The sequence below is a fragment of the Perca fluviatilis genome, chromosome 3 (assembly GCF_010015445.1).
Source record: "Perca fluviatilis chromosome 3, GENO_Pfluv_1.0, whole genome shotgun sequence".
NCBI lineage: Eukaryota > Metazoa > Chordata > Actinopteri > Perciformes > Percidae > Perca > Perca fluviatilis.
The window spans coordinates 18,800,847-18,826,381 of NC_053114.1; the positions used below are offsets into that span (position 1 = coordinate 18,800,847).

The 25,535-nt window shown below is 41.6% G+C and overlaps 1 protein-coding gene across 7 annotated transcripts in view; it reads right to left on the bottom strand.

Annotated features, from left to right (window-relative positions):
• The window catches only part of nhsb (Nance-Horan syndrome b (congenital cataracts and dental anomalies)), a 67,840-nt gene continuing 42,305 nt past the window's right edge, over positions 1-25,535 (bottom strand). Inside the window, exons 1-13 of one of the 7 annotated variants that reach the window (XM_039795341.1) lie at positions 22,968-23,200; positions 13,579-13,731; positions 13,347-13,483; positions 10,932-10,979; positions 10,597-10,641; positions 10,370-10,414; positions 10,032-10,094; positions 9,365-9,557; positions 9,029-9,160; positions 8,360-8,512; positions 4,805-7,996; positions 4,444-4,585; positions 1-4,284 (exon numbers count right to left, since the gene is read on the bottom strand). In XM_039795341.1, coding sequence (XP_039651275.1) covers positions 3,657-4,284; positions 4,444-4,585; positions 4,805-7,996; positions 8,360-8,512; positions 9,029-9,160; positions 9,365-9,557; positions 10,032-10,094; positions 10,370-10,414; positions 10,597-10,641; positions 10,932-10,979; positions 13,347-13,483; positions 13,579-13,731; positions 22,968-23,016 — 4,980 coding nt within the window. In that variant the 5' untranslated portion in view covers positions 23,017-23,200 and the 3' untranslated portion in view covers positions 1-3,656. Of the gene's footprint in view, positions 4,285-4,443; positions 4,586-4,804; positions 7,997-8,359; positions 8,513-9,028; positions 9,161-9,364; positions 9,558-10,031; positions 10,095-10,369; positions 10,415-10,596; positions 10,642-10,931; positions 10,980-13,346; positions 13,484-13,578; positions 13,732-22,967; positions 23,201-25,535 lie in introns of those variants that run through there. The other 6 variants (XM_039795334.1, XM_039795335.1, XM_039795340.1 and 3 more) reach the window with 6 other exon arrangements.

Consider the following 25,535-nt stretch of genomic DNA (forward strand, 5'->3'; position numbering starts at 1 on the left):
TTCCGTTTTAACGCAATCACATTTATTGGCTTTTTTTCTATGCACAGTTACTAAGCAGCCTGATGAGCTGTTAAAATGAATTAGATATAGAATAATGGAATTTTCACAATGTTGTAACCCCCCCCTCCCGAAAAAATAAATACAAGACTGAAGGTGTTGCACAGCTCCAAAATATACAAAGGCTTGGAAATAATCATGTAAACTTAGAAAAAAAAAACGTTTTTATTTTTATTTTATTGATTTATTTTACAAAAGAAAGAATTTGAAACATTTTTTTTTCTTTAAAAACTTATTTACAGGTTTATACAAAAATACAAAAGTGATTTTAAATCTGTTAAGTCCTATCTAGTTTTAAACACAAAGCCTCTTTTAAATAGATAGTTACACTGTGTCTTCAACGTATTTTTTTCAGTTCTCTGTCAAATATTTCTATTTCTGTTTAGTGTTATTCCATACTGTACACCTTTTTAAGGGAAAAAAAATATCTAGTGGTTGTTGTCACACTTCCCGTTAGGGCAAAAATGCGTGCAGACATTTGAAAACAAGTTGGGACCAAGAATCTATAAAAGTTATAGATTCTTGTTTTGTTCCCAGGCTATTGAGGACTGAGGTTTGAGACGGCTAAATGAACAAGAGTCTGCATGGCAACCTCACAGTTTGTCTTTCTAATCAAATTGTGTCAGTCAATCATCTATCCACTGCTTTTACAAGTAAAGTAAACAGGCTTAAAATACCTCTATAGCATCGGTGCCAGGTACAGTACGGAAAAATCACACTTAAGAAATTGTCAAATACTTTTGAGAATTTTTCTTTTTAAACTTTTAAATAGCATTGCAGTCACATTGCATTTTTGATGTAATACTATATCAAGCTTACTGATTCGTTTATTTTAACTATCAGTAAAAATGTTTTGTTGGAATCAAAAAATTCAGCTATGAGTCAAAAGTAAAGACACATTTTTTGATCGAATTAAATTAGTTTTGGGGTTTATGAATGGTTGTTCCATTTCTATGATTTTTATTTGTACATTTTTATCCAAAGTGGCTTTTCCAGATATGCACTTTCACCTGGGAAATATTTCTCTCACTCCCAACTTCCACAACTCCAGCAAGACTAGGACCCAGCACCAAAAGTGTTCATATTCTCCATCCAGACAGATTCTATATCATTTTCTTTACAGTCTCTTATACGTATGATTGTCCAGTGAGTAGATATACAGTACAAGATAAACCCCTGTTTGTGATCACGACTATACAGAACAGAATTAGCCAGACAGTTTGTACATCTATCGAACACATTATTGAACTTGAACATTTGAACGGAAAATACAAAATCTTTTCTCGTGGTAAGGAGACATCTCTCAGATAAAAATAATGATATGGTTGTGTCCTTTTCTTCTTTTTTTTTCTTTACTTATTGCATGCGATAGAAAACACAACAAATAAAACAATGAACAGGAACAAGTGCGCTTCAGCAATATGGGTATGATGAATGTAAAATTCTAGTAATCATTTCACAGCTTTTTATCCTCTCCATCTTACACAGTGTCAGTTATGCAATTCAGATTCGCTGAGTGTCTATCTATCTATCTATCTATCTATCTATCTATCTATCTATCTATCTATCTATCTATCTATCTATCTATCTATCTATCTGTAGCATTTACAATAAAACAGTAATATGCTTGTTGAGGTATTCACAGAATACAGTGAATGGTTTCTACTGAAGTACGGTCTCTGAATGTAAGAAGTATGTGTTGTGTTTGCTGTGAGAGGCAGGTGAGAGTCAAACTTTCCACTGATGATAGTTTGCTATTGTAACACATTGGATGCTCTACATGTGTAACATTTATTGGAAAGTTGCGAAAGATTTTTTAACTCCAAACCCATTGTTGGTTAGAAAAAGGCTGCAGCAATGCAATGGATGCATTGCTTTTAAGATTGGTTGTACGTAGTCCTTTGCCCCTCTTGTCACCTATCTTATAGATTTTGTGATATGAAGATTGGAGGGTAAGAAAAAATTGTGTACACCAGCCACTGGGTTAAGCTTTCACCTGTCTAATGCTACTGGGTCAGTGCAAATGAAGGAGAGGCAACAAGGAGAGGAGAACAGTGTACATTGTTAAGATTGATGTGTGATGTTGTCAGTGAGACCTGTTCTTCTATGCTACACTTGATTCCCTATAAAATGTCTGCTTGTTGTTTTATATAGATATTACTTTTTAATATTCAGTACAAATATACATATGCAATTTCATTATAAGATATATTTTCTTTTCAAGGAATATTCTTGAAGAATCATGAAGTGCAAAAGTGAGGTTGGTTCTTGGAACGCTTTCCAAATTCACCTCTAGTCAAACCGATTGAGGACCTTCTAAAGCATTTTTACCGTCTGCACTTAATGGTATCTTTAAAACTGCTTTGAAATGCACCTTTTCCACTTCAAGTCAGCACAGCAAGACTGGCCAGCCACTGGAAAAGCTGTAATCAGTCTAAACATACTAGATTTCAAGGTTGGGTTTAAGTAAGTATGTGATTGAATTCTTGCGAACATGGCGCAGGTCCATGTATATGTGCAGGGACTTATAAATGCCTTGCTTATAACCACCTCTAGTAGAGAAAGGCCACTGTGCGATTGTCCAAAATTAGCCTGTATCTTTAACAAATAGGCCCCATCTAGGTGCAAGCCCTTGCTCCTTCTTGTTAGACACTCAAATCCGAGACAAATCAATTTAGATCACTGGCAATGTAATACAAATGTCACTAAAACCTTTCACAGTGAAAGATTAAATATTCTTATGATACAAAGGAACCACAGACATGTCGACAGAAACCAGGATCCAGGGGATGTTTCCATATAGGGTCATGCAACATGGTGAAACTTCATCATGTTCTGAGGCGCATTTTTACAAAAATACATGCATCATGTTATCTTTTTGGATATAATTAATGTGAAGAAATATATGATTGGCTCTGTGTGTAATACTCTCTATGCCAGGTCTGCAAATGGAAATATAGTAGATAAGTTGGTGCTGTGTTGTTAGTAACTTCCACAAGGAAACAAGCCTTGCATGTTGGCAGGAATATTGAGGATGGACTCTGGGAAGTCTGGCCAATGCTTTGGGCACCAAAAGTTGAAAGAATATTAAATTTCATAAGAATTTTTTGTTTTAATAAGAAAGCAATTCCTCAGCGACACACACACACACCCACACCATTCAAACACAAGAAGTAGAAATATCATTGGATGTTGCATGACTCGTTCATGCACACGCTATACTCCACAAAATGTATTTTCTTATCATAATTTACCAAACATTTGGGCCTTTTTTTATTTTTAATTTAAAAAAAGACATATCGATCAAAATAGGTCTTAAGTCTGGCTCTTTTAACTATGAGTGAGCTATTCTTTTGATAATACAGTATTTAGGTATATCCTCAATGTTTTCACAATCCCTTTATCATTCAGTATCTCACAACACTGTCTGACACCCTTAAATAGAATAGTAGATCCAAACTGGGTGCATTTTAGCAACAGTCAGATTTTGTATGTCACAAGAACTACACTATTGGCCTTGATGGCACACCTATCCAAGATTAGAAAAGTAGAAGAGACCATTTCAAATGTATGACACAGCTATCTCTCATCAGGTGGTTTTATGATGATCTATCATCATGGGGGCTCCCATCTGAGTTCTCTGTCTCCCCTTCAGAAATGGCTTGCATGGGGGCCGTATAGAGGCGGCTGCGTGTACTGTAGCGACTGCTGTTGGCTACAGGGGGGATCCGAGAACGTCCCTGTCGAGATGCAGCTGACATAGGCATGGTTTTGGGGGTGAAACTCTCAGAGTTGGCTCTGGGGAAAAGGCCTGGTATCTGGATTGGGTCCAGGCCAGAAATGTGGGGTTCTTGGAGTGTAGAGGATAGCTCCTCAGCCTGTCTAATGGCCCCTTCCTGAAGGGGGTCCCCTGGGGTTTTTGGGGTGATAGGGCTCTTCAGAATCTCTGTAGCTGACATGCGGTAGCTGGAATCAGACCTGCTACCTTTCTTCAGCAACAGGAGTTTAAACTCCTCGTTGGACGTACTGGATTTCTTGGCGCTGCGGTAGATTGGCACAGGGGCTCGTTGTGACCCGGCAGCAGTGGCTAAGGTGGCTGGGATGTTGAGAGGAGGGGCTGGCGGGATAATGACAGTGGAGACAGGGGTCACTGGTGCTGCAGGGCAGAGACGAGACTTTGCGTTTAAGTCTCCTGAATCTTTACGGCCCAGGACCTTTCTCTTGGATCTGAATGAGGAAATCACAGGACAGTCCTAATTAAGATTCAGACAGTGGCTTAACAAGGATAGACAAAATCACATGACAAATAAATATACAGTTCATGCAGTATATACACTGTTAACAGAGAGTCAAATAGATTGACCACCAATGCAAAATTTACAGCACCTGTGTATCATGGCAAACAGGTCCTCAGTTGTACGGGTCTTGTTGGGTGATGTGATAATAATGTCATCATCCACTTTGGTGTCATCCATCAGAGGGGAGAGCGAATTGTCACTGGGCGTGGAATCTGCAGCACAAAACATCCCTATCACATGTCATCTGGTTGTCTGATCCTTTAGTATACAATTGGTGAAATGACCATCCTTTTAACCCTTCTGTCTGTTTATATTACAGGCTACTACATGATTAATCATCTGTTGTAGCAGCTGTTGGTTCTTTTTTACATAAATTAATAGTGGAATGTTTCAGTGTTTTCTGTGATCTTTACAAAAGTGTACTCATCTGCCAGAAGAATTTAGCTTACCTTTACTGAAGTAATCCTCAGTGTCGGGAGTGGTGGAGTCATCTTTGCTCTCCTGTGGCTGCTGCTGATGGGCACTTCTGGTAGCACCTGATGTCACTTCCTCCTCTTCTTCCTGCTCTTCATATCCTCCTCTCCTTGCATCGCTGATTAGGTAAGGATGCGATGTCTCCATTGTGGTACCAGGCACTTTGACTGGACTAGCCCAGGGCCCTGAGTCTGAGTGGGATACCCCAGCAAATTCATACGCTGGGGGAGGAGGGTGGTCCGATCGCATGCCTCCTCTGGAACATGCAGCCCTCTGTGGCTCTTTCACCTGCTCTTCCTCTTCCTCCTCATCGTCTTCATCATCATCATCATCATCCTGGGAGAACGAGCGCTCCCCCAAAACCCTAAACTCAGGGTGTGCATGAGCTGAATGTGTGAGCCCTCTGAACTCTGTGTGCGAGTGGATATGTGTGTGTAGATCCACAGGCGACGGGTGGGGGGCACGTGGCACGGGCCGATGCAGGGGTGAGCTGTCCTCTAAGAGTTCTGATGATTGGTCCACTCGGGTCCTAAAAGCCGTCATAGCCCAGAAAGTTCCAAGTCCATAGCGATCCTGTCTGAGTAGCAGGCTTTCATAGGATGGAGGCCCATCAGGATGGCGGCCAGGGGGAGGTGGTGGCAAGTGTTCAGGGGAGGAGGTGTGGTCATGAGCTGGGGGTCTTGGAGGTGGTCTGCGAGGAGGGAGAGGCCTTGTGTTAATAGGTGGTGGAGCCAGAGTAGAACCACTAGGAGGACATTTGGGTCTTGTAGCGGTCTCTCCACAACTTGCTGTTTCCTGGTCTGCAGTGGTAGCACTCTCTGTAGATTGGCTAATAGGATGGAGCTGCACTGAACGAAGAGCAGATGGAGTTATCACCAATAGATTGGAGCTGGGAATTGTTAGAGCAGAGTTTGAGCTTGGAGGTGGGTTGGCATTTGATGCCTCAGGGGCCAACAACTTTGTTCCAGTGGCTAAAACATTTGCAACTCTGTGTTTGCTGTGGTGGAGCGTGTGCATGTGGTGTGTTCGGTGGGATAGCGTGTGTCTGACATAACCACCATGAAGAACATTGAGATCAAGTTGAGAAGGTGGAGGTGGGAAGTCTGGGTCTCTTTTATAGCCAGCGGAAATGGAAGCTCCATCTCTAGGGAAGTGCTGCAAGGAAGAGAGAGAAGACTTCCTCTCGGGCACTTTGGGCTTTCTCTTGCCAGTTGAGGGAGACAGTGGTCCTGGGAAGAACGCTGCCGAAGATGAGGGCAAGGTTGATGTTGGAGTCTCTGATTGGCTGGAATAGCCACTTGATGGGGAGGCCAGGCCAGCCAGCTTTTCAGGTGACCCAAGTTTGAAGTCTCCAGGTGGGAGAGGTGGACTAGTTGCCCTGGTCTCTGAAGCCTGGACAAGGGCCTGGTTTTGTGTTTCTGAGGAGGAGGAAGAGCTGTCTGGTGACTTGATACACTCCATGACGGTAGTGCCTGTAGCTGTGCTTGAGTTGGACATGGACATGTACTCACCATTGTTGGACTTAAGCTCAGTGTTGTGAAGCCACAGGTCTGCATAGTCAGATTGCACAGCGCCCTCATCCTTAAATGAGTGTGTATCTGCAGAGCTGAAGGACATAGGCTCTACTATGTCCACGGTTTCACCCAGTCCCCTTCCCCAAGTTCCCAATGGCTCTGCCACTAGACAGGATGTCTGTAGTGGTTCTGGAGCACCTCCAAGCTCTAGCTCCAGTTCCAGCTTCATATCTGTGGAAGACAAGGTAAGCTCTTGTTCACTAACCATCTTTGGTTTATCCTGATCTGCCTGTGTGTCTGTTCCAACATCAACTCCACTACAGGTGTTTTTCAGCGAGGAGGTCCGTTTGGGTGGTGGAGGTTTGACTTTTGGTTTCCTTAGCGGACGACAGGTCCTTCCCAGGGTCATAGTACCTGCTCTGAAGTCAGCTGAGGGCTGGGAGTAAACTCCATGTGATAGTGGTGCTGCCACAGTGTTGGATTGGCTATAGTCATGCCCTGGTTCTGCATAGTTATACATGTATCCTCTGTAACTCTGATTACACTCTCCAAAATGCAGAGAAGAGGAGTAGAAACCCTCTGAAACCCCTGTATCAGGTGGGTAATAAGAGCTAGACTCTTTTTCAGTGTTGCTGGTCTTGTCACCGAAACAAGGTTGGTCTTGTAGACCTTGTTTGGAGCTGTACTCCTGCACTAACCCATGGCTCTGGTTTAGATTTTGGGTTTGGTCAGGGTCTTGATCTGGATCAGTCTGGTCTTGATCTGGAGGGTATGTCCACTCCCCCTCACTGGCCGTACTGACCCCTGCATCGTCCAGCTGGTCGGTTGCTGAGGATGTGAACGAGCTTGACCTGTGGCCCTGGCCCTGAGGTCTAAGGTCTGAGTGGTATGAGGGATCCAGAGAGAATCCCTCATCAATGGCATTGGGCACAGTGTTGAGTGACAGCTCCGAGTCGCAGTGGGATGAGCCTGTCAGTGGTGGAGAAGAAGGCGGGGGGATGGTTTCAGATGTCTGAGAGGGGCAGGTGGAGCTGGAACCACTCCAGTTCCCACTTGACGACTGGTGGTCCTCCTTGTGGTCCACATGGCTGCCTAGGACTCCTGTTGTAGAAACAGAGTGAATAGGGCTGCTGAAAGTATCTGAACTCGATGAGATCTCACAGCTGCCCATATCAGCCTTGCGGGGCATGCGAGAACGACCCCTCTCCATCCAGCTGTGCTCTGGGTTCCCTCCTCCACCTCCTCTGTCTCTATCCCCAGATCGCTGCAACCTTTTTAGGCTTCCAAGTTGCAGTGGCTCAGGGGCTGCCTGGTCATCTGTGCTCTCTTCTTCATCCTTCATCATCATCATCTTCATTCTTGGACTAGGGCCAGGTGGAATAAAGTCCTCTGCTTCATATGGTGACAAATCCTCATCTTCATCGTCATCATCATAATTGTCATCGTCATCCTCGTCACTGTCCATCAGACGTCCACCCTCTCGAGGAAGGCTACGAGAACGCAAGCGCCCACCATGGCCTGCAGCACTGGTGTATGTGGAATCTGACTGGTCACCCAGGGAAGAAATGTTGCCTGTTGAATGGGAGAGAGAGGCAGGAATTCCCTGATGGCCACGTTGGGCTCTGATGCGCCTTCTGGAGGGAGCAGCTGTACCTGAAGAGGGAAAGACAGAAGATAGAGAGCGGAACAGAGGGAGAAATGTCATGAATGTTGACCAAACCATTCCAAATTACCATAGTCCTACGTAATTTGAATTCTAGTTTGATGGCTCTAGTTTGAAGATGAAAGTATACTAGTCTGATATTATTGGCAGCCTTCAGATGGTTGTCCAGTTCAAATGTAGCAATGGCTGCTATCTGAGCTGAGTTATCATCACAGCTATAACTCAAAGTCAAGCATTTTGTAATATAATTTATAGCAGGAATGATTTCAGCAAACTCCTCAACCTAGTCCGTAGCACAAATATGGAAACCAAAATAAAGATCTAAAGATACTTTTCCATTCTCAGAAACTTACATGGTATAAGGAAATCATCTGTCTGGCAGCCAGAGTCACGAGTGTGATGGAGGTGACCGCTGATTAAGAGGTCTTCCTGACAGAGAGAGAGTTGGTGCGAGTTGGCATGGACAATCACAGTGCGCTCTCTTGCTACGGGTGATTCATCGGAGTCTGAAAGTAAAGAGACAAAGCATGTTGAGTGTTTGTCCTACAAGTAATGGTAACATTTTACAGGCTAGCTTTATTGCTGAGAATCAGGACCTCCGTTATTCATGTTTAGATTGTAAACAAATCCCCAGCTATGCCACTTTCTGAAAACCACATTATTTGGATGCAAAAACAAAGGTAAGAGCATCTAAAATGTCCAGGCATTATGAAACTGCATGCATGCATAACTACAGATAATAGGTCAAAGCTAAACCATGTAGTAGCTCACAAGTAGCTAGTACAGTTTGGGTAACAGTTTTAATGGACTGCCTAGTATTTTGTTTGCATGTGGTTGTTGCTGCTCATTTAGCTTGCTCTCATGAACTCATGGCTGTATTAGCAAGGCCACTTCATTCCCAGATCTCAGCAATTCAATTGGAAAAAATATTGTTAAAACCAATAGCAATTTGCCACACCTACAAGATTATGACCCATACAGTATAATAACCTTAAAATTTCCAGGTGTGCTCTATAACATACCCATGTCCTGTTGTACTCTTTTGGGTATTCCTGTGATAGTCTTCCTCCTCCTCAGCTTCCTTCTCCTCTGAAGAACCGACTGGGAATGGACTAGAGAGCAACGAGCACTTGCTTCCCTGTCAAACCCAACTCCTGCAATAACAACACAGAAGCCATAAGCCATATAAAAAAACTAAAATGTAATATATTCAATTAGATTCCTGGTCATGCAGGCAGTCTGGGTTTGATTCCTGATTGAGCACTGTTGCCTCACAATTAAAAAAAAGTCCCTGATTGATCCTCACTAGGTCCAACCTTACTCTTTCTTGATTTTCCTATTGTTCTTCCTTGTCTTACCTGTGACGTTGATGGGGATGATGCAGGAGGAGATGGAGTGAGAATCGGCAGTTGACTTCTGATCTGATGGTGGGAGGTTTTGCTTGGACCAGTTCGTCTGTTTATCCTGGGTCGAAGGGGCATTGGGGGCTGAGGCCTTGGGTCTGTGGCCTACCAGGATCTCACCACCTTCACCTTCCCCTGTCGAAGTAGCCTGAAGGGAATAGACGAACAGCAGCAACATTATATACTTGGTGGGTACTGATAAAGTCCAAAAGTTTGATACATAAGTTACTTAGTTGGATAAACTAAAAATAATTGTTTACAATGGTGATGTGTAGCATGAAATAGCCACTAGTTTACCATTCCTATAACAGAAGTGGACATCAAATGGCTGTGACGAGATGAACCTTTAACATTGCTTGTTTTTCTTTTTGTGACTTTCGATTAAATAAAATACTATTTTCCAGTCATATTTCGACATTGAAGTCATTTTAAAAATAATGTTAAAATCTTGTACTTGTGAACCTAATATTGTGTACTGTCTCATCTCGTGAGCTGAGTGTCTCGTCAAAGCCCTACGAATGGCAAAAACAATACCAAATGTAGTGCAGAGTGAAGCTATCAAGAAATAACAAAATGTGATTAATGATAAACGGAAAGTTAAAACAACACAAATGCTTGATACCTTTCTATTCCATGGAATAAAGATGCAACCTTCAATAGGGGGAAGTGAGTAAAAGCACTCAAACTATGAACACAAAGTAAAGAAAAGACAAAAGGAAAACAAAAGAACAGATGACATGAGTAATCCAAAAGATTAAATCATTATAAATAATAAGATTTAAAGGAATGTCAAAAGGTGAAGGATGAATGCGACAGACAATTTTTCCAGTTTCCTCTTGCTAACTTAAAATAATCTCCATTTGGCTAAAATCCTGTGTATCCTGTCGACATTAAGAAAAACCTGAAATAATTAAAGGCAGTAGAAGTCTGGTGTAGTTGATTGATAAACATCTCTCTTACCTTTCTTTGGATCGTCTGAATATCTGCTTCCCTCCCTGGCCTCTCCTGTCGCAGCAGGAACACACACACACACACACACACACACACACACACACACACACACACACACACACACACACACACACACACACATACAAACAATTATTGCTGAGTGCAGGTCAAATCGGTGAAGTCCTTCACTAATACAATTAGAGATTTTTTCTTACGGTGTCAGATAATTTCCTTACTTTTCTCTGTATGGTCTGGATCTCTGTTTCTCTCACTGTCCTCTCCTTCAAGAGATTCAGAGGTTAAATTAGTGTGATTAAAAAAAGTTCCAAACATAAGTTACCTATAATGTATACCAACATATATATGGTATGGTAAACTGGTACCAATACAATCGCATAATAACAGAGAAAAACATTTTTATACTGGAATCAAATTTAGTGCTGTGCATGTTACATGAAACGCCAGACACACAGCAGTGGCTGTACACAGGTGCATACACACAAATCTTACAGCAGGCGTCTACATGTTAGACTTTAACAGACATGAACACACAGACACATTTCTGTTTTACCTTCCTGGGTTGATAGTCTAACTCGCGCTCCCTCTCTGCTCTCTCTTGCTGCATGGCAACATCAGAATGAGATATTGTGTCAGTTTATTGTAACACGTATTTAATAAGGTGTTAAGCACAAATAATATAAGAAAAAGGGACATTTTCCACTTAATTTCCTCTTCACTATTCCATACCTCACTCAATATGTACAAGACAAACTGTCCAGTTGTTCAGTGGTTAACTTTGTTTACTTGTTTGAAAATGTTCTGAAACCTGCCAGTTTACACCAATGGGACGAAACGAGACGATGTATCATCTTCATAGCAACGACTCGTTGTACTTCTGTTCTAACTTTCGACTTCAGGCTTTTTTGTAGCTGGATATGTCATTTGTTGCGTCTAAATAGGAATGTGGATAACGTTAGTGATAGTGTGATGCTTGCTACAGTTGCATTTCTAGTGATGAAACGACAAAAACGTTTTATTTCTCTGATTCACTGCTTTGTTGTTACGCCACTCGCTCTCAAGTCACTCTCTAGCTCACTCAACCACATTGAAGTGCTTGCGGGCGCTCGTTGAAGTTTCAGCCAGCCTCTGTCCAAATCTCTGCCATTTCCACTATGACAGTTCGTAACATAGAACTAAAATGTATTATGGATAATTTTATCTATATAGCTATGAAACAAGGATCATGCCATTTTGGCTATATGGGGGTGCTGAATGACTGATTTTACATAGAACTACCAATAAGTTAATATACACCCTATTATGATATACATATCAACATATTTCTGTAAATAAAAATGTTAAAAGAAAGAAACTTTTAATAAATCTTTTTAAAGTGCGTGAATAAATCCAACGCCCCGTGACAGATTTAAAGTGATGGTTCGGAGTAATTTCACCCTAGGGTCCTTTGCACCTTGACCTCGAGCCAAACACTCCCCCAGAAGCTTTTTTCAGCTGGGTCGAACATTGGGAGAGTTAGCGTAGAGTAGCGTTATCAGCTGAATAGGGCTAATGGATCCGAAGTGTCTCTTAGCATTACCCCACTAATAATGCCCGAAATGATACCAAACGTCTACAGTAGTACAAATAGGTTATGCACTCATAAAACGATGGATTGTAAAGTTTGTAAGTACACCAGAAGTTTATGAACACTTGCCTGCTGGCTTCTGCTCTCTGCTGCTGCTGCTGTTACTACCGGGCAGTAAGAGTGCTTAGGGCCGTCTACAAATTACTACACCGAAAAGAGATGCAACAAAAATATTTATTAATTTAATGATTCAATAAGGTAATGTCTCCAAACTTACCTCAATTATAACTTGTCTCCTGCTAGTTATTCTACAGTACTTACTTTAAAAAATAAGTGAAATTAAAAAATATTTTTGTTGCATCTCTTTTCGGTGTTGTAATTTGTAGACGGCCCTAAGCACTCGTCTTAGAGCAGCAACAACAGTGTTCATAAACTTCTGGTGTACTAAAACACTTTACAATCCATCGTTTTATGAGTGCATAACTATAATTAATACTGTATCGTGGCGATAATTATTGAGGATAAGACCGGATCCATTAGCCCCTGCGCTAAGCTATTCAGCTGATAATGCTACTTTACGCTAACTCTCCCAATGTTCGACCCAGGTGAAAAAAGCTTCTGGGGGGGTGTTTGGCTCGAGGTCATGGTGCAAAGGACCCTAGGGTGAAATTACTCCGAACCATCACTTTAAGTTTCACTTTCCATGATCCATGACCGACAGTCCCCCCTTCACATGATTCGACGATAGGCAAGACATGACAATTCTGATTCGACTATGTAAATTCTTAGTGAGTGAAACCCCTGAACTGCTTGATTAAAAAATACAATCGCATAATATAGTTACTGCCATTTAAAGGTGCCCTGCCACACATATTTCATTACTTTGCGGTAATGTCTGAAGTTCTACCATGGACTCTTTAACATTTTTTGTGGAAAAAATGCCTTGGTTACCTTGTTTCAAGCCATTCTAGTTTGGTATAGAAAGCCTACAGGAAGACTCAGCTGGATTTCTGCCAGTTCTCATTAATATTCAACAAGCTAAGCTGTTTGAATCTGATTGGCTAACAGCTAGACAATGAGAGCCTGGCTGTCAGAATCCTTTACCCAGCCCAACTGGGCGAGCTAATGAATAGCAATGAGCTCAGGCAATATGATGTCAGACTGACCAGCTTTTGTAATTGGCCTGATTTCTCTGCTTATTTCTTTTCAGTGGCTAGAGCTGACAAAGGAGGTAGCAGTTTGTTTTCACATTCACAACATAACACAAACACATATGGACCTGACATATTTCAAAAAATGCAAGTAATTGTATGTGTGGCAGGGCACCTTTTAAAGTAAACAATTTTCTGGATAACCTCCCCCTGATTGTTTGTTTGATTGTGAGATATGTGTCATCCTTACCGCTCGTGCCATTCGACTCCTCTGTTGTCGGCGGATGCTGTGTGGTGAGGGGAAGGTGGGCATAGGGGGCGCCACTGAGATAGAGATGGTCACCCTGTTTCTCTCCCGACTCGTGGACCGGTGGTGCTGTTGTTCGTCTGTGAAACCCAAATGCACAAACATGAAAACTCACAATCCGTGTAATTTGTACACAACATAATGCATCTGTGCGGACCGGATCAGCCTCTCTCACCTCTGTGCAGGGCTCTGAGACTGAGCTGAGCGCTTCTGTGCAGCTCCTCCAGGCATGGCGGTCGGGTACAAGGATGAAACACGTTGTGTTGCTGGTGCCATGGAGCCTGATAGTGAAGCGACAGCTTGCTCTCTATATCCAGGTTTGACACCGCTGAGAGAGGACACAGACAGAACATGTTAAACAGAATTTCTATGATGACTCATATAAAAAAATAAATCTCAACTGGTCTGGTTGGTTCTGTATTTTTAGGCAGTGTTTCACCTTTGTGTGATTTTATCCAATCATAGAAACATTATAACGTATCTCTTAACCTTATAGACCCGTGGCCATATGACCAACTAGCAGGCCTGGGGGAAAAATGAGCTGTGGGCCTGAGCTGAACCCCTAATATTCCTGCTCTCTTTGCATCCTATAACTAGTCTGTTACCCTCTAGAACTCTACAACTACGGAGCACACAGCAGACTACAAGTGCAAAAACTAAAAGGTTGTCTACAGTCCCACAAACCAACCTGTACTTCTTTGTTGTAACATTACCTGTTGCCAGGTAAGATGAATTTCAATTAGTCTGAGGTATTTAGATTTTAAACACATGTATTTAGGAATGTGCAGAATACAATTACATTATCAAATAAACTATTAACGGTCTCAAAACTATATATTTTTAGGACCCCTCTACATGACAGGGCAGAGTTCTGAGATCACATTGCTTTAATTTGTATGCCAACGTCATTTCTGTTCCACCAGCATCTGAAAGAAAACAACAATAAAGGAAAACTGCAATAAGCTCTGATCCAGGCCAGGTTTTACAATGTACTACCTCCAGGCAGAGGCCTCACACAAAAGCCAGTAAACACATGAAAATATACAAAACAAAGGGGAAATAAGGACAATGATATTATAAGTTGTTACACTAAAAACTATTTAGAAAGTTTGATGACATACTGTATCACAATCCTCTTTCTATATTTTAAATTCAAACATGAGACAAGGCCGAGACATGCCAGCAGATGGCAGCTAACCACCACTCGCTGCAATTCTGCATACACCAGCACACCACTGTACATTTCTTACAGTCCTCCATGTTGATTGTCACAACAATTTAATATCAGAAAACACAACAAACCCTACTATCATGAATGATGTACACCTGAGAGTCTCTAACTTTCATTTCCAAAGATTAAAACGGTTGATTTACAGATGAGGAGAGAGAGAAGGAGTGAGATTATCCATCGCTCTTAATCTGCTCTGAGCACCTTTAGCTTTTATTATTAAATCTGTTTCCCCTCTTTTACCTCAGCATGCATAATGCAATTGTGCCCTTGAAAGCCACACTGTACATCAGTAGCCAGGCAACCTTTCATTGCTCATCAAGGCTCACATTGCAATTAAATCAGCGAGCACACATCAGCAGCATCCGGCTGATTTAAACTACACGGTTAAAGAAGCACAGAGGGCCAGCTTATTGACACTAGATAAACAATTACACAGCGTTCTGTGATTGTCAAATACAGATAAAGTTATTGTCTGTTTTGCTCACCACACCTTGTGTCTTTAATGATTATGAAACACAACTTCAAAGACTGCATCTTTACAAACACAGTTGGCTGATGAAATTGTATGAATTGTAGTAGAGTAAAAACAGTATCTGAAATCTAAAGACAAATTGAAATACATTTAAGATGGATTTCACCATAATGGCTATGGGTGGTTGGGGGATATATCAATTTTTTTTTCTTATACGATTTTTAAAATAGATAATTTTTCTTTAGAATCAATATGTTTTGATTATTTTTTTTTTAACAATGAGTCACCTAAGTATTTTAGGCTGAAAGCAGAAAATGCAGAAAATACATGTATGTTACTTCTTTACAAATGACAAATCGGGACAAAGCATATTGTCCCAGCCCTAGTAACAGCGTTTGTCAATTTGGGCATTATTTTTGCTTTGAAATTCTGTGAAGTTTAAGCAAATTCGGTGAGATCCTTGTGTTGGTTGCATAGAGCTAGTCTGCTCATGGTTGTTAAATTAGTGAATTTGTTACTGTGGCTATACTACCTACCAGCCCACTTGTTTCTCACTTGTCTTTCTTCTTATCGTCCCTTTCTTCACTTCCTCTTTTATACTCTTGTTTTCTTACTGTCTTGCTGCTGCTAACTCCTCATTATTACAATTTTTGTGATTACATGTTTATTTACGTAACTGCAGCCTGGGCGACTGTACGTAAATGGTCTGCGGAGGGTCTCAGCGCCGAGCCCCCAAATGCCAGATCCTGAAGCCTGCATGTAGCTACACTGCAGGCTTTAATTTGTTTCCGTGGTATTTTAGAATGATGATGAAACCATACCCGAAAACAGCTAAGCTGAAAGTCCCAAAAATAAAGCTTCAAATTAGGTAGAGCCAAACCAGCATCTAATTTAGGCCGTTATAAAGTGGTCAAACTAATCCTCCCTCGTTGTCCGGCCCAAACAAATTTAGATATTAAAGCATGAGCTCTCTTAAAATAATCCAGGAGTGGAGGAAGTGATAACCTAAAAAACAAAAAGTTAAACTTGGGTAAAAACATTCATCTTAACTGTAGATATTTTCCTGTCATGTGTAGAACTCCACTGCTCCACAAGTCAAATCAAATCTTATTAATGGTGCCACAAAATTAGTTTTGTTTATTGTGCATAGTAAAGGGATATGTAAAAACCTAAATAAGTGAATCCTCACCATTATCACCAAGTTGTAGTGCTAAAACTGCATTATTCAAAATGTTCCCTGCTGCTTCATTCTGTGTCATCAAAAAAGATTATTTACTTAAAGATCCTCTCTAGACAGGTTTAATTTGCCTCCAAAAGAGCGACGTCAAAAAATCATGATTTCAGATTTAAGGTGAGCAGCACAAAGAAACTTTCCTCCTTCAGCAGATTGATGTGAAAACAGACTTCTCATGTCAAACTGTGCACATAGATCATTTTGCACAGTGAGATTAAAAAAAAAACATCCAAGTGAAGTAGCAATGTTTTTGAGTGGAGGTAAGACTTAATACTTGCATAGATAACAGAACATCAGCAAAGTTCCATAAGATGTAGCTTTACAGTCTGTTGCCAGGCTGCAGCATCAACTTCGCTAAACAAATTAAAAAATATATATATTTTATTTAACATCTGACTGTTCCACACAGGATGTATCAGTGTTTCCCCTCTTGACTGCTTGGTCCAGTACCTTGCAAGCCTTTGGTGGCAACTCACAAAGCTCTAAAAATACTAAAACATAAACAATGCAGTCCTCAGTTCAAAGTTAATTATACGGATAATCCAAAAGGAATACAAATCATATCCCAAAATATAATGCTGAGTAGCATGTGACAAAATCTAAATTTTGTTTGTATTCAGCATCTTCTAGAGTTTCACCTCTTTTTCCTACCTGCATTGTCCCGCCTCGCTCTTGCTGTCCTGCATCTTTTCCTTCTCATCTGCATTCGATTGTAATGAAGCTTTTGCTGGGAGTTACCCATCGCTACTGTCCGGGACAAGACATGAGTGAGCACACGTACACACTCATCTAACGGACACTCTGTCTGTCTGACATCATCACTCTCCTCCTTACTGTATCCCTCCATCTCTGCTTCCCCTCATCCTGAAATCTGCAGGTGCAGTGTCAGCAACTTGCAGTGTCATCATCAGGACTTGCATGCCAACTGCACCGAGAGAGGGGAGGAGAGGAGGTACAGCAAAAAAAGAAGGTAGAAAACACTATGTAACAAAGAAATGCAGTGCAATACACAAAAGAGAGTAATGCAGCAGTTTACAGGGGCCAACAGTCTAAAAACAGTGGTTCAAAGATTAAACCGAAGCAATGCAAATGTATTGTTACGTTCTGTATGAACTTTGATGCAATTTGTATTTTGTGCTAAGAAATGTTAGATAAAGGATCTATTAAGAGAAAGGCACTATTAAGCCTCACATACTAGGAATGATAGAATTCTGTCTCCATCTTTAGCAAAACAAAAAGATGTCTAAGAGGGTCAAACAAAATGTTGTGATAAATAGTTGTACATAGATCAATAGAGAGAAAAGAGAGATAGCAACAGAATTGTTGAACAATATGAATGAGAGGAAAGATGGTGAGAAACAAAGGGATGGATGGATGAGGAAATTAAACCGTTTTATTATATATCAACAAGCTAGAATCTAATCTGTTGTACTGCCACCTGTGAATCAACATCAAAGTTTAAGTAAGTCAAAGTTGAACTAACCCTAACCCGCTTATACCATGGTCACTTGTCAAATAACATTTTTTAAATAATTAATTTATATTTTAATTCATACAATCGAAATCTGAAGTTTCCCTGGATACGCCTGAGGGTTTGACTAATACCTGGAACAATCCCATAAGGTTCTTATGCAATGCAACGTTGTTTACTGCTCCAGTAAGTAGGACGTACCTTAGATACGACTTGCCACCCTTAGCAACATGAGATATTTATATAGTCTGCTCAGCTCATAGAAACCTTTAGCTCAGACAGCTACGAACCAGAAAGCTAACGCTACGCTAGCAAGATTCAAAGTCCATCACATTGTGTACAGTTGGCAATCAGTAAATATAATTTGACAGTATGGTTAACAGCAAGACAAGCTAGCTATCCAGCCATGACATTGTCCCCAAAACAATATAAAGATTTTCATGAACAATGATCCGCAATGCATACTGTCGGCCGCAGCCTGAAGTGGCAATCTGAACAGTGATCAGGATGTGACCTAACGATATTCGCTGTGAAACAAAGTCAGTTCAGAGGGGCAAGAAGCATTTCTTGCAGCTTGTGTGTTAGCGCCATCATGTGGTGTTCAGAGGACGAGGCACTGAAGCACCACACAGTGTTGGAAATAAATCACGTTTTTTTTCCTTTAATGTAGCGCATTCATTTAGAACGGTTAACAGTCAGTTTCACCAGAACTCCTTTAGTAGGTGTCCTACAACATTTTTAATGGACACCCTGCAGCCAATCAGAAGTGAGTATTCACCCAGACCATGGTATAAAGGCATATACTCATGGTGAGGAATCTAAAGGCGCTATTGTGCTCCAACTGAAGTGTTTTCTGGTTGGTAAACAGTGTTTTAAACCCCCACCATCCACACTATTCTGACGTTGGAATTGGCAATCCAACATTCATGCCCACTACACACCATGATCGACCAGGTGTGTGGACGTGAGAAAGTAGGCAGCGTTTGAACTTCTCTCTTAAGATCTCTTTCCTTTTTTTACTAGGGTTGGGTACCGAAACCCGGTGCTAATACAGCACCGGTGCCTAAACGACCGGTATATACCGGACTGAATTGCAATGCAGATTTCAGTGCCTCATTTTGGTGCCACTTAAATGCCTTCTGCGCTGCTCTCTGATGAACAGACGTTAGAGGCAACAGGAGCATCGCGGCACGTGACGCTAGTTAACACTACACCTGACAGCAGGTAACGTTAGCCTACTGTTAGCCAGCAGCTAGATTAAACACGGTTAAAATGCTGACAGCTAAACGGTGTAAAGGATATTTCACTGTAGAGGATTCCAACAGCAGGACGTTAAGCAGTGTGCAGCTGCCGATGTCGGAAAAACAACACAGACGTGGTGCGTTCACTTGAAACTAGTAAGCCTCGTGGTGCATTCAAAGTAATTGTAAAATAACAGTGTTTCCCACACATAGGCTATTGTGGGGTGGTACGCCTCACTATCAACACCGGCCGCCGCACATTGCGTTTTGTTATTATTATTTTTTTAAACGCTATTTAAAATATGTTCTTCTGTATTTCCTTTCCCTGCTCTCCTCCGTCTCTCTGTCACTGGTGTCTCGCTCACATACACACACACACAGCTCCTCCCAACGTGCGGTGTTGGTTTTTTTTAAGCCCCCAAACGTCACCTTCCAGGCACCGCGGCAATGGTTATGTTTAAGGTTACGGTGAGGGTTAGTGCCTGTAAGGCGACGTTGGAGGCTTAAAACACCATCGATCCCACTGTGCACACAGCGTCCGTCTCCATCAAGGAGAGAAGACGGCTGGCGAAATTCACAAGTTCGTGAAAGGTTGGTATCTATCTCGTGAACACCTTTACACAATCACACATTCACAATCACCGACACGACTCTTAGCAAACAAGCGATTGTGCCCAATTTAGAAAGTTAACTAGTCGCAAATTTTCTGTAAAATGCAGTTGGGTTGTCGAGGTCAAAAACACTATATGTAGCAGCTGTGAATCAAATAAACGTATTATAAATAATGTTATGTCATTTTTTACTCTTACACTGAATGTTTGCTGCTTCAATAAAAAAAAAAGGCCTGTGTTGAGGATGAGGACCAGCCTGAACCGGAGGTATCAGTCTGAAACAGAGCTCAACAGTCCGAGTGTAATTAGTTCTGTTATTAATTTTGTTTTACAGTATTTTCAGGTTTCAACCAGTGAAAGACAGGGTCAGGGAGAGAAAGAGATAGATTCGTTAGGCATTGAAGTAGATGAGGACAGCATCCAACTGCGTGCGTGCGTCTTTCTCCCCCCCCATACACGGGGCGACACCCACTCACCGCCACAAGTTGCTTCCTAATCTGTGGGAAACACTGAATACCCTATTTTTTTTAAGTATCGGTTCAGGCACCATTTAGGCACTGGCACCGTTTTAAAAGTATCGTTTTAGCACCGGTATCGGAAAAAACCCAAACGATACCCAACCCTATTTTTTACACAATTATTTCATATGAACAACTGTGTGCAACACTATGGGTGTCTTCCAGGAGAGACAATCTGAAATTGTACACATTTTTCCCATATTTGCTGCTAACAGAAGCTGATTCTCAGCCTACACCAGCCCAAGACTTCAGGTGTAAACCTGGTCCTCCAGTGCCAGAACACAACCTAATGTGCCGACAGCTGCGATCAGCCCGGCTATCTAAAGAACAGCAACTCCAATGTTAAACTACTGCTTTTTTGCACTAAGAGGGGCTGGTGGATGTGCTATCGGCACCTGAAGTTCCTCCCTCCCCATTGCAGGTGTTCAATGCATGCCCAACTGACAGAAGGAGTGGGCGGGCTCGGGGATGCCCCAAAAGGACTTCTATGGAAAAGGACATTGAGGTTTGATTGCTCTGCTCGCTCTTGACTTGAAGATAGAGGGATTGATTGACAGATGGGAGTAATCAATAGACGGGGACAGATTTACCATATACTCCAGCCTTTATGAGCCGCTGAAATTCGGTTTGATGAGGTGGACAGGCGTTTATGTTGATTAACCTGACCCTAGGAAATTCACTGATAACATATCATAGTATGGGAAAACATATAGCCAAATCGTATTTGCAACAAAGGGACTTCATATAAACTTACAAACTAACAAGAAGTTACTAAGTATTTTTCTGCTGAAGCACTGCAAAATCAAGAAAGCCACATTGGCCAAAATGTGTGAACTTGTATGTGGTGTGGTGTAAGGAGAGCCATCTCAACTAACAACTGTCAGTGTCCACGCAAACGTTTTAAGCGTGTGATGTACAGTTGGTGAGTTATTGGCTAAAATGTAAAATGGCCCAACTCCAGCCTCATCTGGCTAATGGGTCTGATTTTTATTACCTGAGTGATGCATGAGTTTTATCTGGAATCCTTGGCTGATGTAGGCTTTTATGGTTTCTGAGATACACCAACGTGTAGGGGAAGAAGAAGAGAAATAAACAAGGAGACAGAGAACAAGAGCTATTCTAAAATAAAATGATGGTATGAGGGTCAGTTTCGGAACACAGCAAGCCAGTAAACCGCTCCAGCTCTTTTGTTATGCACAGAGGACACACTGTAGTATAAAAAACAGTGCCAACAAACTATAAAAAAAACAAAACATCACAACCAGGCACAGTCATCTATCACATTTGCAATGAGAACACTGACTCTCCACATGTCACTGCTTTAATTTTGCTCTTTCTCTTTCTGGCACAGCTATATGATTGTGTATCCCTCACTCTCTCTCTGTGTGTGTCTCTCTCTCTCTGTGTGTATCTCACTCTGTCTCTCTCTCTCTCTCTCTCTCTCTCTCTCTGTCTCTCTCTCTGTATTCCTCTCTCTCTTTGTGTGTGTGTGTGTGTGTGTCTCTCTCTCTCTGTGTCTCTCTCTCTGTCTCTCTCTGTGTCTCTCTGTGTGTGTCTCTCTGTGTGTGTGTCTCTCTCTCTCTCACTCTGTGTGTGTGTCTCTCTCTCTCTGTGTCTCTCTCTGTGTGTGTCTCTCTCTCTCTCTCTCTCTCTGTGTCTTTCTCTGGTCCAGATGTGAGTGAATGTAAGTCATTAGTGGAGAATGTATTAGGGTGTATCTGGGTCAGGCAGCACACTCCCTATGGCAGTAGCTGCAGAATCTTGTCATAGTAGACAGCTGTTATATAAGAAACACTAGCTGGTCAGTTCTGCAGAGGAAAAACTGTGCACTGCCTTTAACGGCTCAGCAGTCAAACCACGCACCACCTCATCTCATCAACACTACTAATATTCATTTTCTAGATTGATATAAGCAGTTCAATCTAGCAGAAACATTGTTCAAACTGTTGCAACTTTTGCACGAACAGCACTTACATTTTCAGGAATAATAGTTTTACATTAACTCCCCACTGGCTGAGCATAGTGGAATTCAACAAAATACGTAATCAAAGCTCAACATCCGCATGCACTTTAACCGTTTAACTTACATTTTCCCCCGTAAGCAGATTTAAGGTTGTTAAAAGGATCTTATTCTACACTGTCTAACAGCGTCTTCTTGTGTTTATAATGCATCACCTTGTTAACTCTTCACTGAAGACTAAGGAAACCGGGAAATATTCTCAAGGGTGTTGTAGCTAGTCAATTTTTGCAGATTAATTTTCTATGCATACATTAAGTGATTCATTGACTAATCATTTTAGCTCTAGATGTGTACACTGTGAAATGAAGTATTCAAACTATTAGTGAAATATTAAATCTCAAGAAATTTTTTTATGAATGCACCGTTCCATCAATGAAAATATTCTAGAAGAAAAAAGAAATTCAGCCTGACATGGTATTGGGACTTTTCTTCATCACACATAATTTAAGTTGATAATTAAACAACCTCATGCCCACAACACTGTAGTGTGTACTGAAAGTGACGTAAAGGTGATTAATTAGCTAAAATAGCATCTTTGAAAACGCATTGACTATTGTGACTAAGTTAAGCACAGCATAACACAGACAGAATAATAACTATTGTTGTTGGTAGACGACAGTGAGCTTATAACATTGCCACAGGGGTGCCATCACCAGAGTGACGCTATCATCACATTCCTATCTTGATTAAAAGTAATTTCACAGTATAAACAATGATAACAGGTAATGACAGGTTTTAAGGAATACACTGATGCTCCAGACGGTACCTTTGGATCTCACAGGGGCGCAGCCTAGACCCAGACAAGCCAAAGCCATGGTCAGCAGCTGTCTACTCTCTCTTCTTCTTTTCCTCCTTGTTGTCTTTCCCTGTCGCTCCTCCCTTTCTCCTGCAGACCCCTTGTCATCGGTCTCTCAATAACGCCCCCTTATTTACTCCTGCAGACCTTTTCGAAACATTTCTGTGCATCTCCAACGTCCAGACAAGCAACATCTGCAGACACAGACCCTCCCCCTGCACCTCCTCACCCACCCACCTGCTGTCCCTGCTTTCTCCTCCCTTCAGCTGAACCAACATGTCACTCAACACAAATGTTTCTCCTTTTTCAATATGTCATGTGAATGTTTCACTTTGGCCAGGCCAAGAGCTGCATCAAACCAGGTATGATGCACCTATGCTTCATCACAAAGTCAAACACTTCTCTGTCCTGTCTCTGTTGTGTCTATGAGTCACCCCCGTCCGCGGGTGTCAGATGGTAGAATCCTGCCACGGCGTGGCCTGTCCCTGACCATAATCTCTTTATGATGCAGTAATATGTTAAGGGAGGGCGGGAGGGGTTCAGCCACAAAGTATTAATGTATTAATCCACCACATGCTGGGAATATGTATCACATGTTCAATCCTTCTATTGCTGCCACCAAAGAATGATGACTGTGTGACACATACACTTCGACTGTGTGCGAGTGTGAGAACACCTGACTTTATGTTGGTGTAAAAGCATTTATTTTTATTTTTACAGTCAAATAGTCAAACCTTCAAACAATGACGCAGAAATTGGACATTTCAGGCGATAATTTGAAAAGCTGGAAGCAAATTATTCTCTATCATGCAGTTTCCTCATCAAGAAAATGTCGTCTACACTGTTTATGAGGCGTCAACATCCCCATGCGGTTGCAAAATATACAGCATCTCGCACGCGCGACGCACGCACACGCACACACACACACACACACACACACACACACACACACACACACACAGAGAGTGTACGAGCACCCTGCCCAGTAATCTGCTGTAATCTGGAGCTCTGGCAGTTCACTGATTTTGGAGTAGAGCTGGAGTAGCCGGCAATCTGCTCGAGGAGCTTTCAGCCTCCCGCTGTGGCCGGGAACGACACAGACACATCAAAAATATCTGCACACACACGCACACGCAAATGCAAACCCACCACGTGTCTGCATGCGTTTCACTGCAGTGTTAAACATCAGGACAAACGGAGGAGAACGTGTTGTGATTATTACATGTCAATGTACAGACGTACCTTGTGGCTTGCCTGAGTTATTTGCAGCAGTTTCTCTAAACCGGACTTCTGGGAGGCCTTAAACAGCTTGTCGTCCCTGGGGTCAGTCGTGGTATTGAGTGATCTATGAAACATCAGGGTCGGATCCAGCGGCGTAGGCAGAACTAGTATTTTGGGCGGGCCAGTACAAAAGTGATTGGGCCATTTTCAAAAAGACAAAGAAGTAGCCAAAAGGACAAACTATTTTACCTTCCAACATACTGCATTACAACGGCAATAGCAGTACTGTCTACATACAACATGCACAACCAACAAAGCTCAGTCTAAAAAGTTTGTACACAACAACATAGACAAAAACCTGTCGATTTTAACCTATTCAGGCTAAAATATATTTTCACCGGCAGAACCAGCAACTAAACATGAACCCAAACAGCAGAGAAGGTTTACATACTGCATGACATAGAATAGCCTACATCAGACAGAAATGGCACATGTAACATATCCTTTGTGCATTCATAACAGCATTGTTGCTTCAGGACTTTGGTCAGATCATGAGCAGCAAATGCGCTACCAGCAGTAAAAGAAAATCAAAGAATGAAAACTTCCAGCAAAGCATTGTTTGAATTATGAACGATATAATGAAACGTGGCCAGCAAAGCGCCAAATCTTACACAGTGTCCACGGCAGTGACAGGATCAAAGAAAACTAATAACTACGTCACTTACAGATAAGATCTTCTTATATAATGTGGGCAAAACACAAACGCAATTCAGCTAGAAGCCATCATCAGTGTTCACGATTCCTTACTAAATAGGAAGGTTATTACTTAAAGTGCTCCTATTATGGTCATTTTCAGGTTCATAATTGTATTTAGAGATTGTACCAGAATAGGTTTACATGGTTTAATTAATGTTGAGCTCTTTGTTTCAGCTAAAGAGTGAGACATCACACTTCTGTTCCATCTTTGTTGGGAGTCGCACATGCACAGTAAGTACTGCTAGCCAGTCAGTTGCAGAGTATGAGGGCGTGCCACGCTAGCAGCTAGGCGAGCATTATAACGTGTGTTACAAAGTGACGCACGTTAGTCACGGAAGTAAAGGTTGGACTACAATAGAGCAGTTTGGAGCAGTTTGTGAACAGTGTTTTCTGTTGGAGATGGTAAATCCCTTTGGGGTGGATTTTTCACTTTGTAAACCTATTACATGCACCAAAAAGATAAATAACACAATAAAGGAAAGGGAAAAAGCATAAAATGAGCACTTTAAATAATAACGCAAAAAGCATGAAACACCTTTTACTTAATGTTACCTCTGTGAG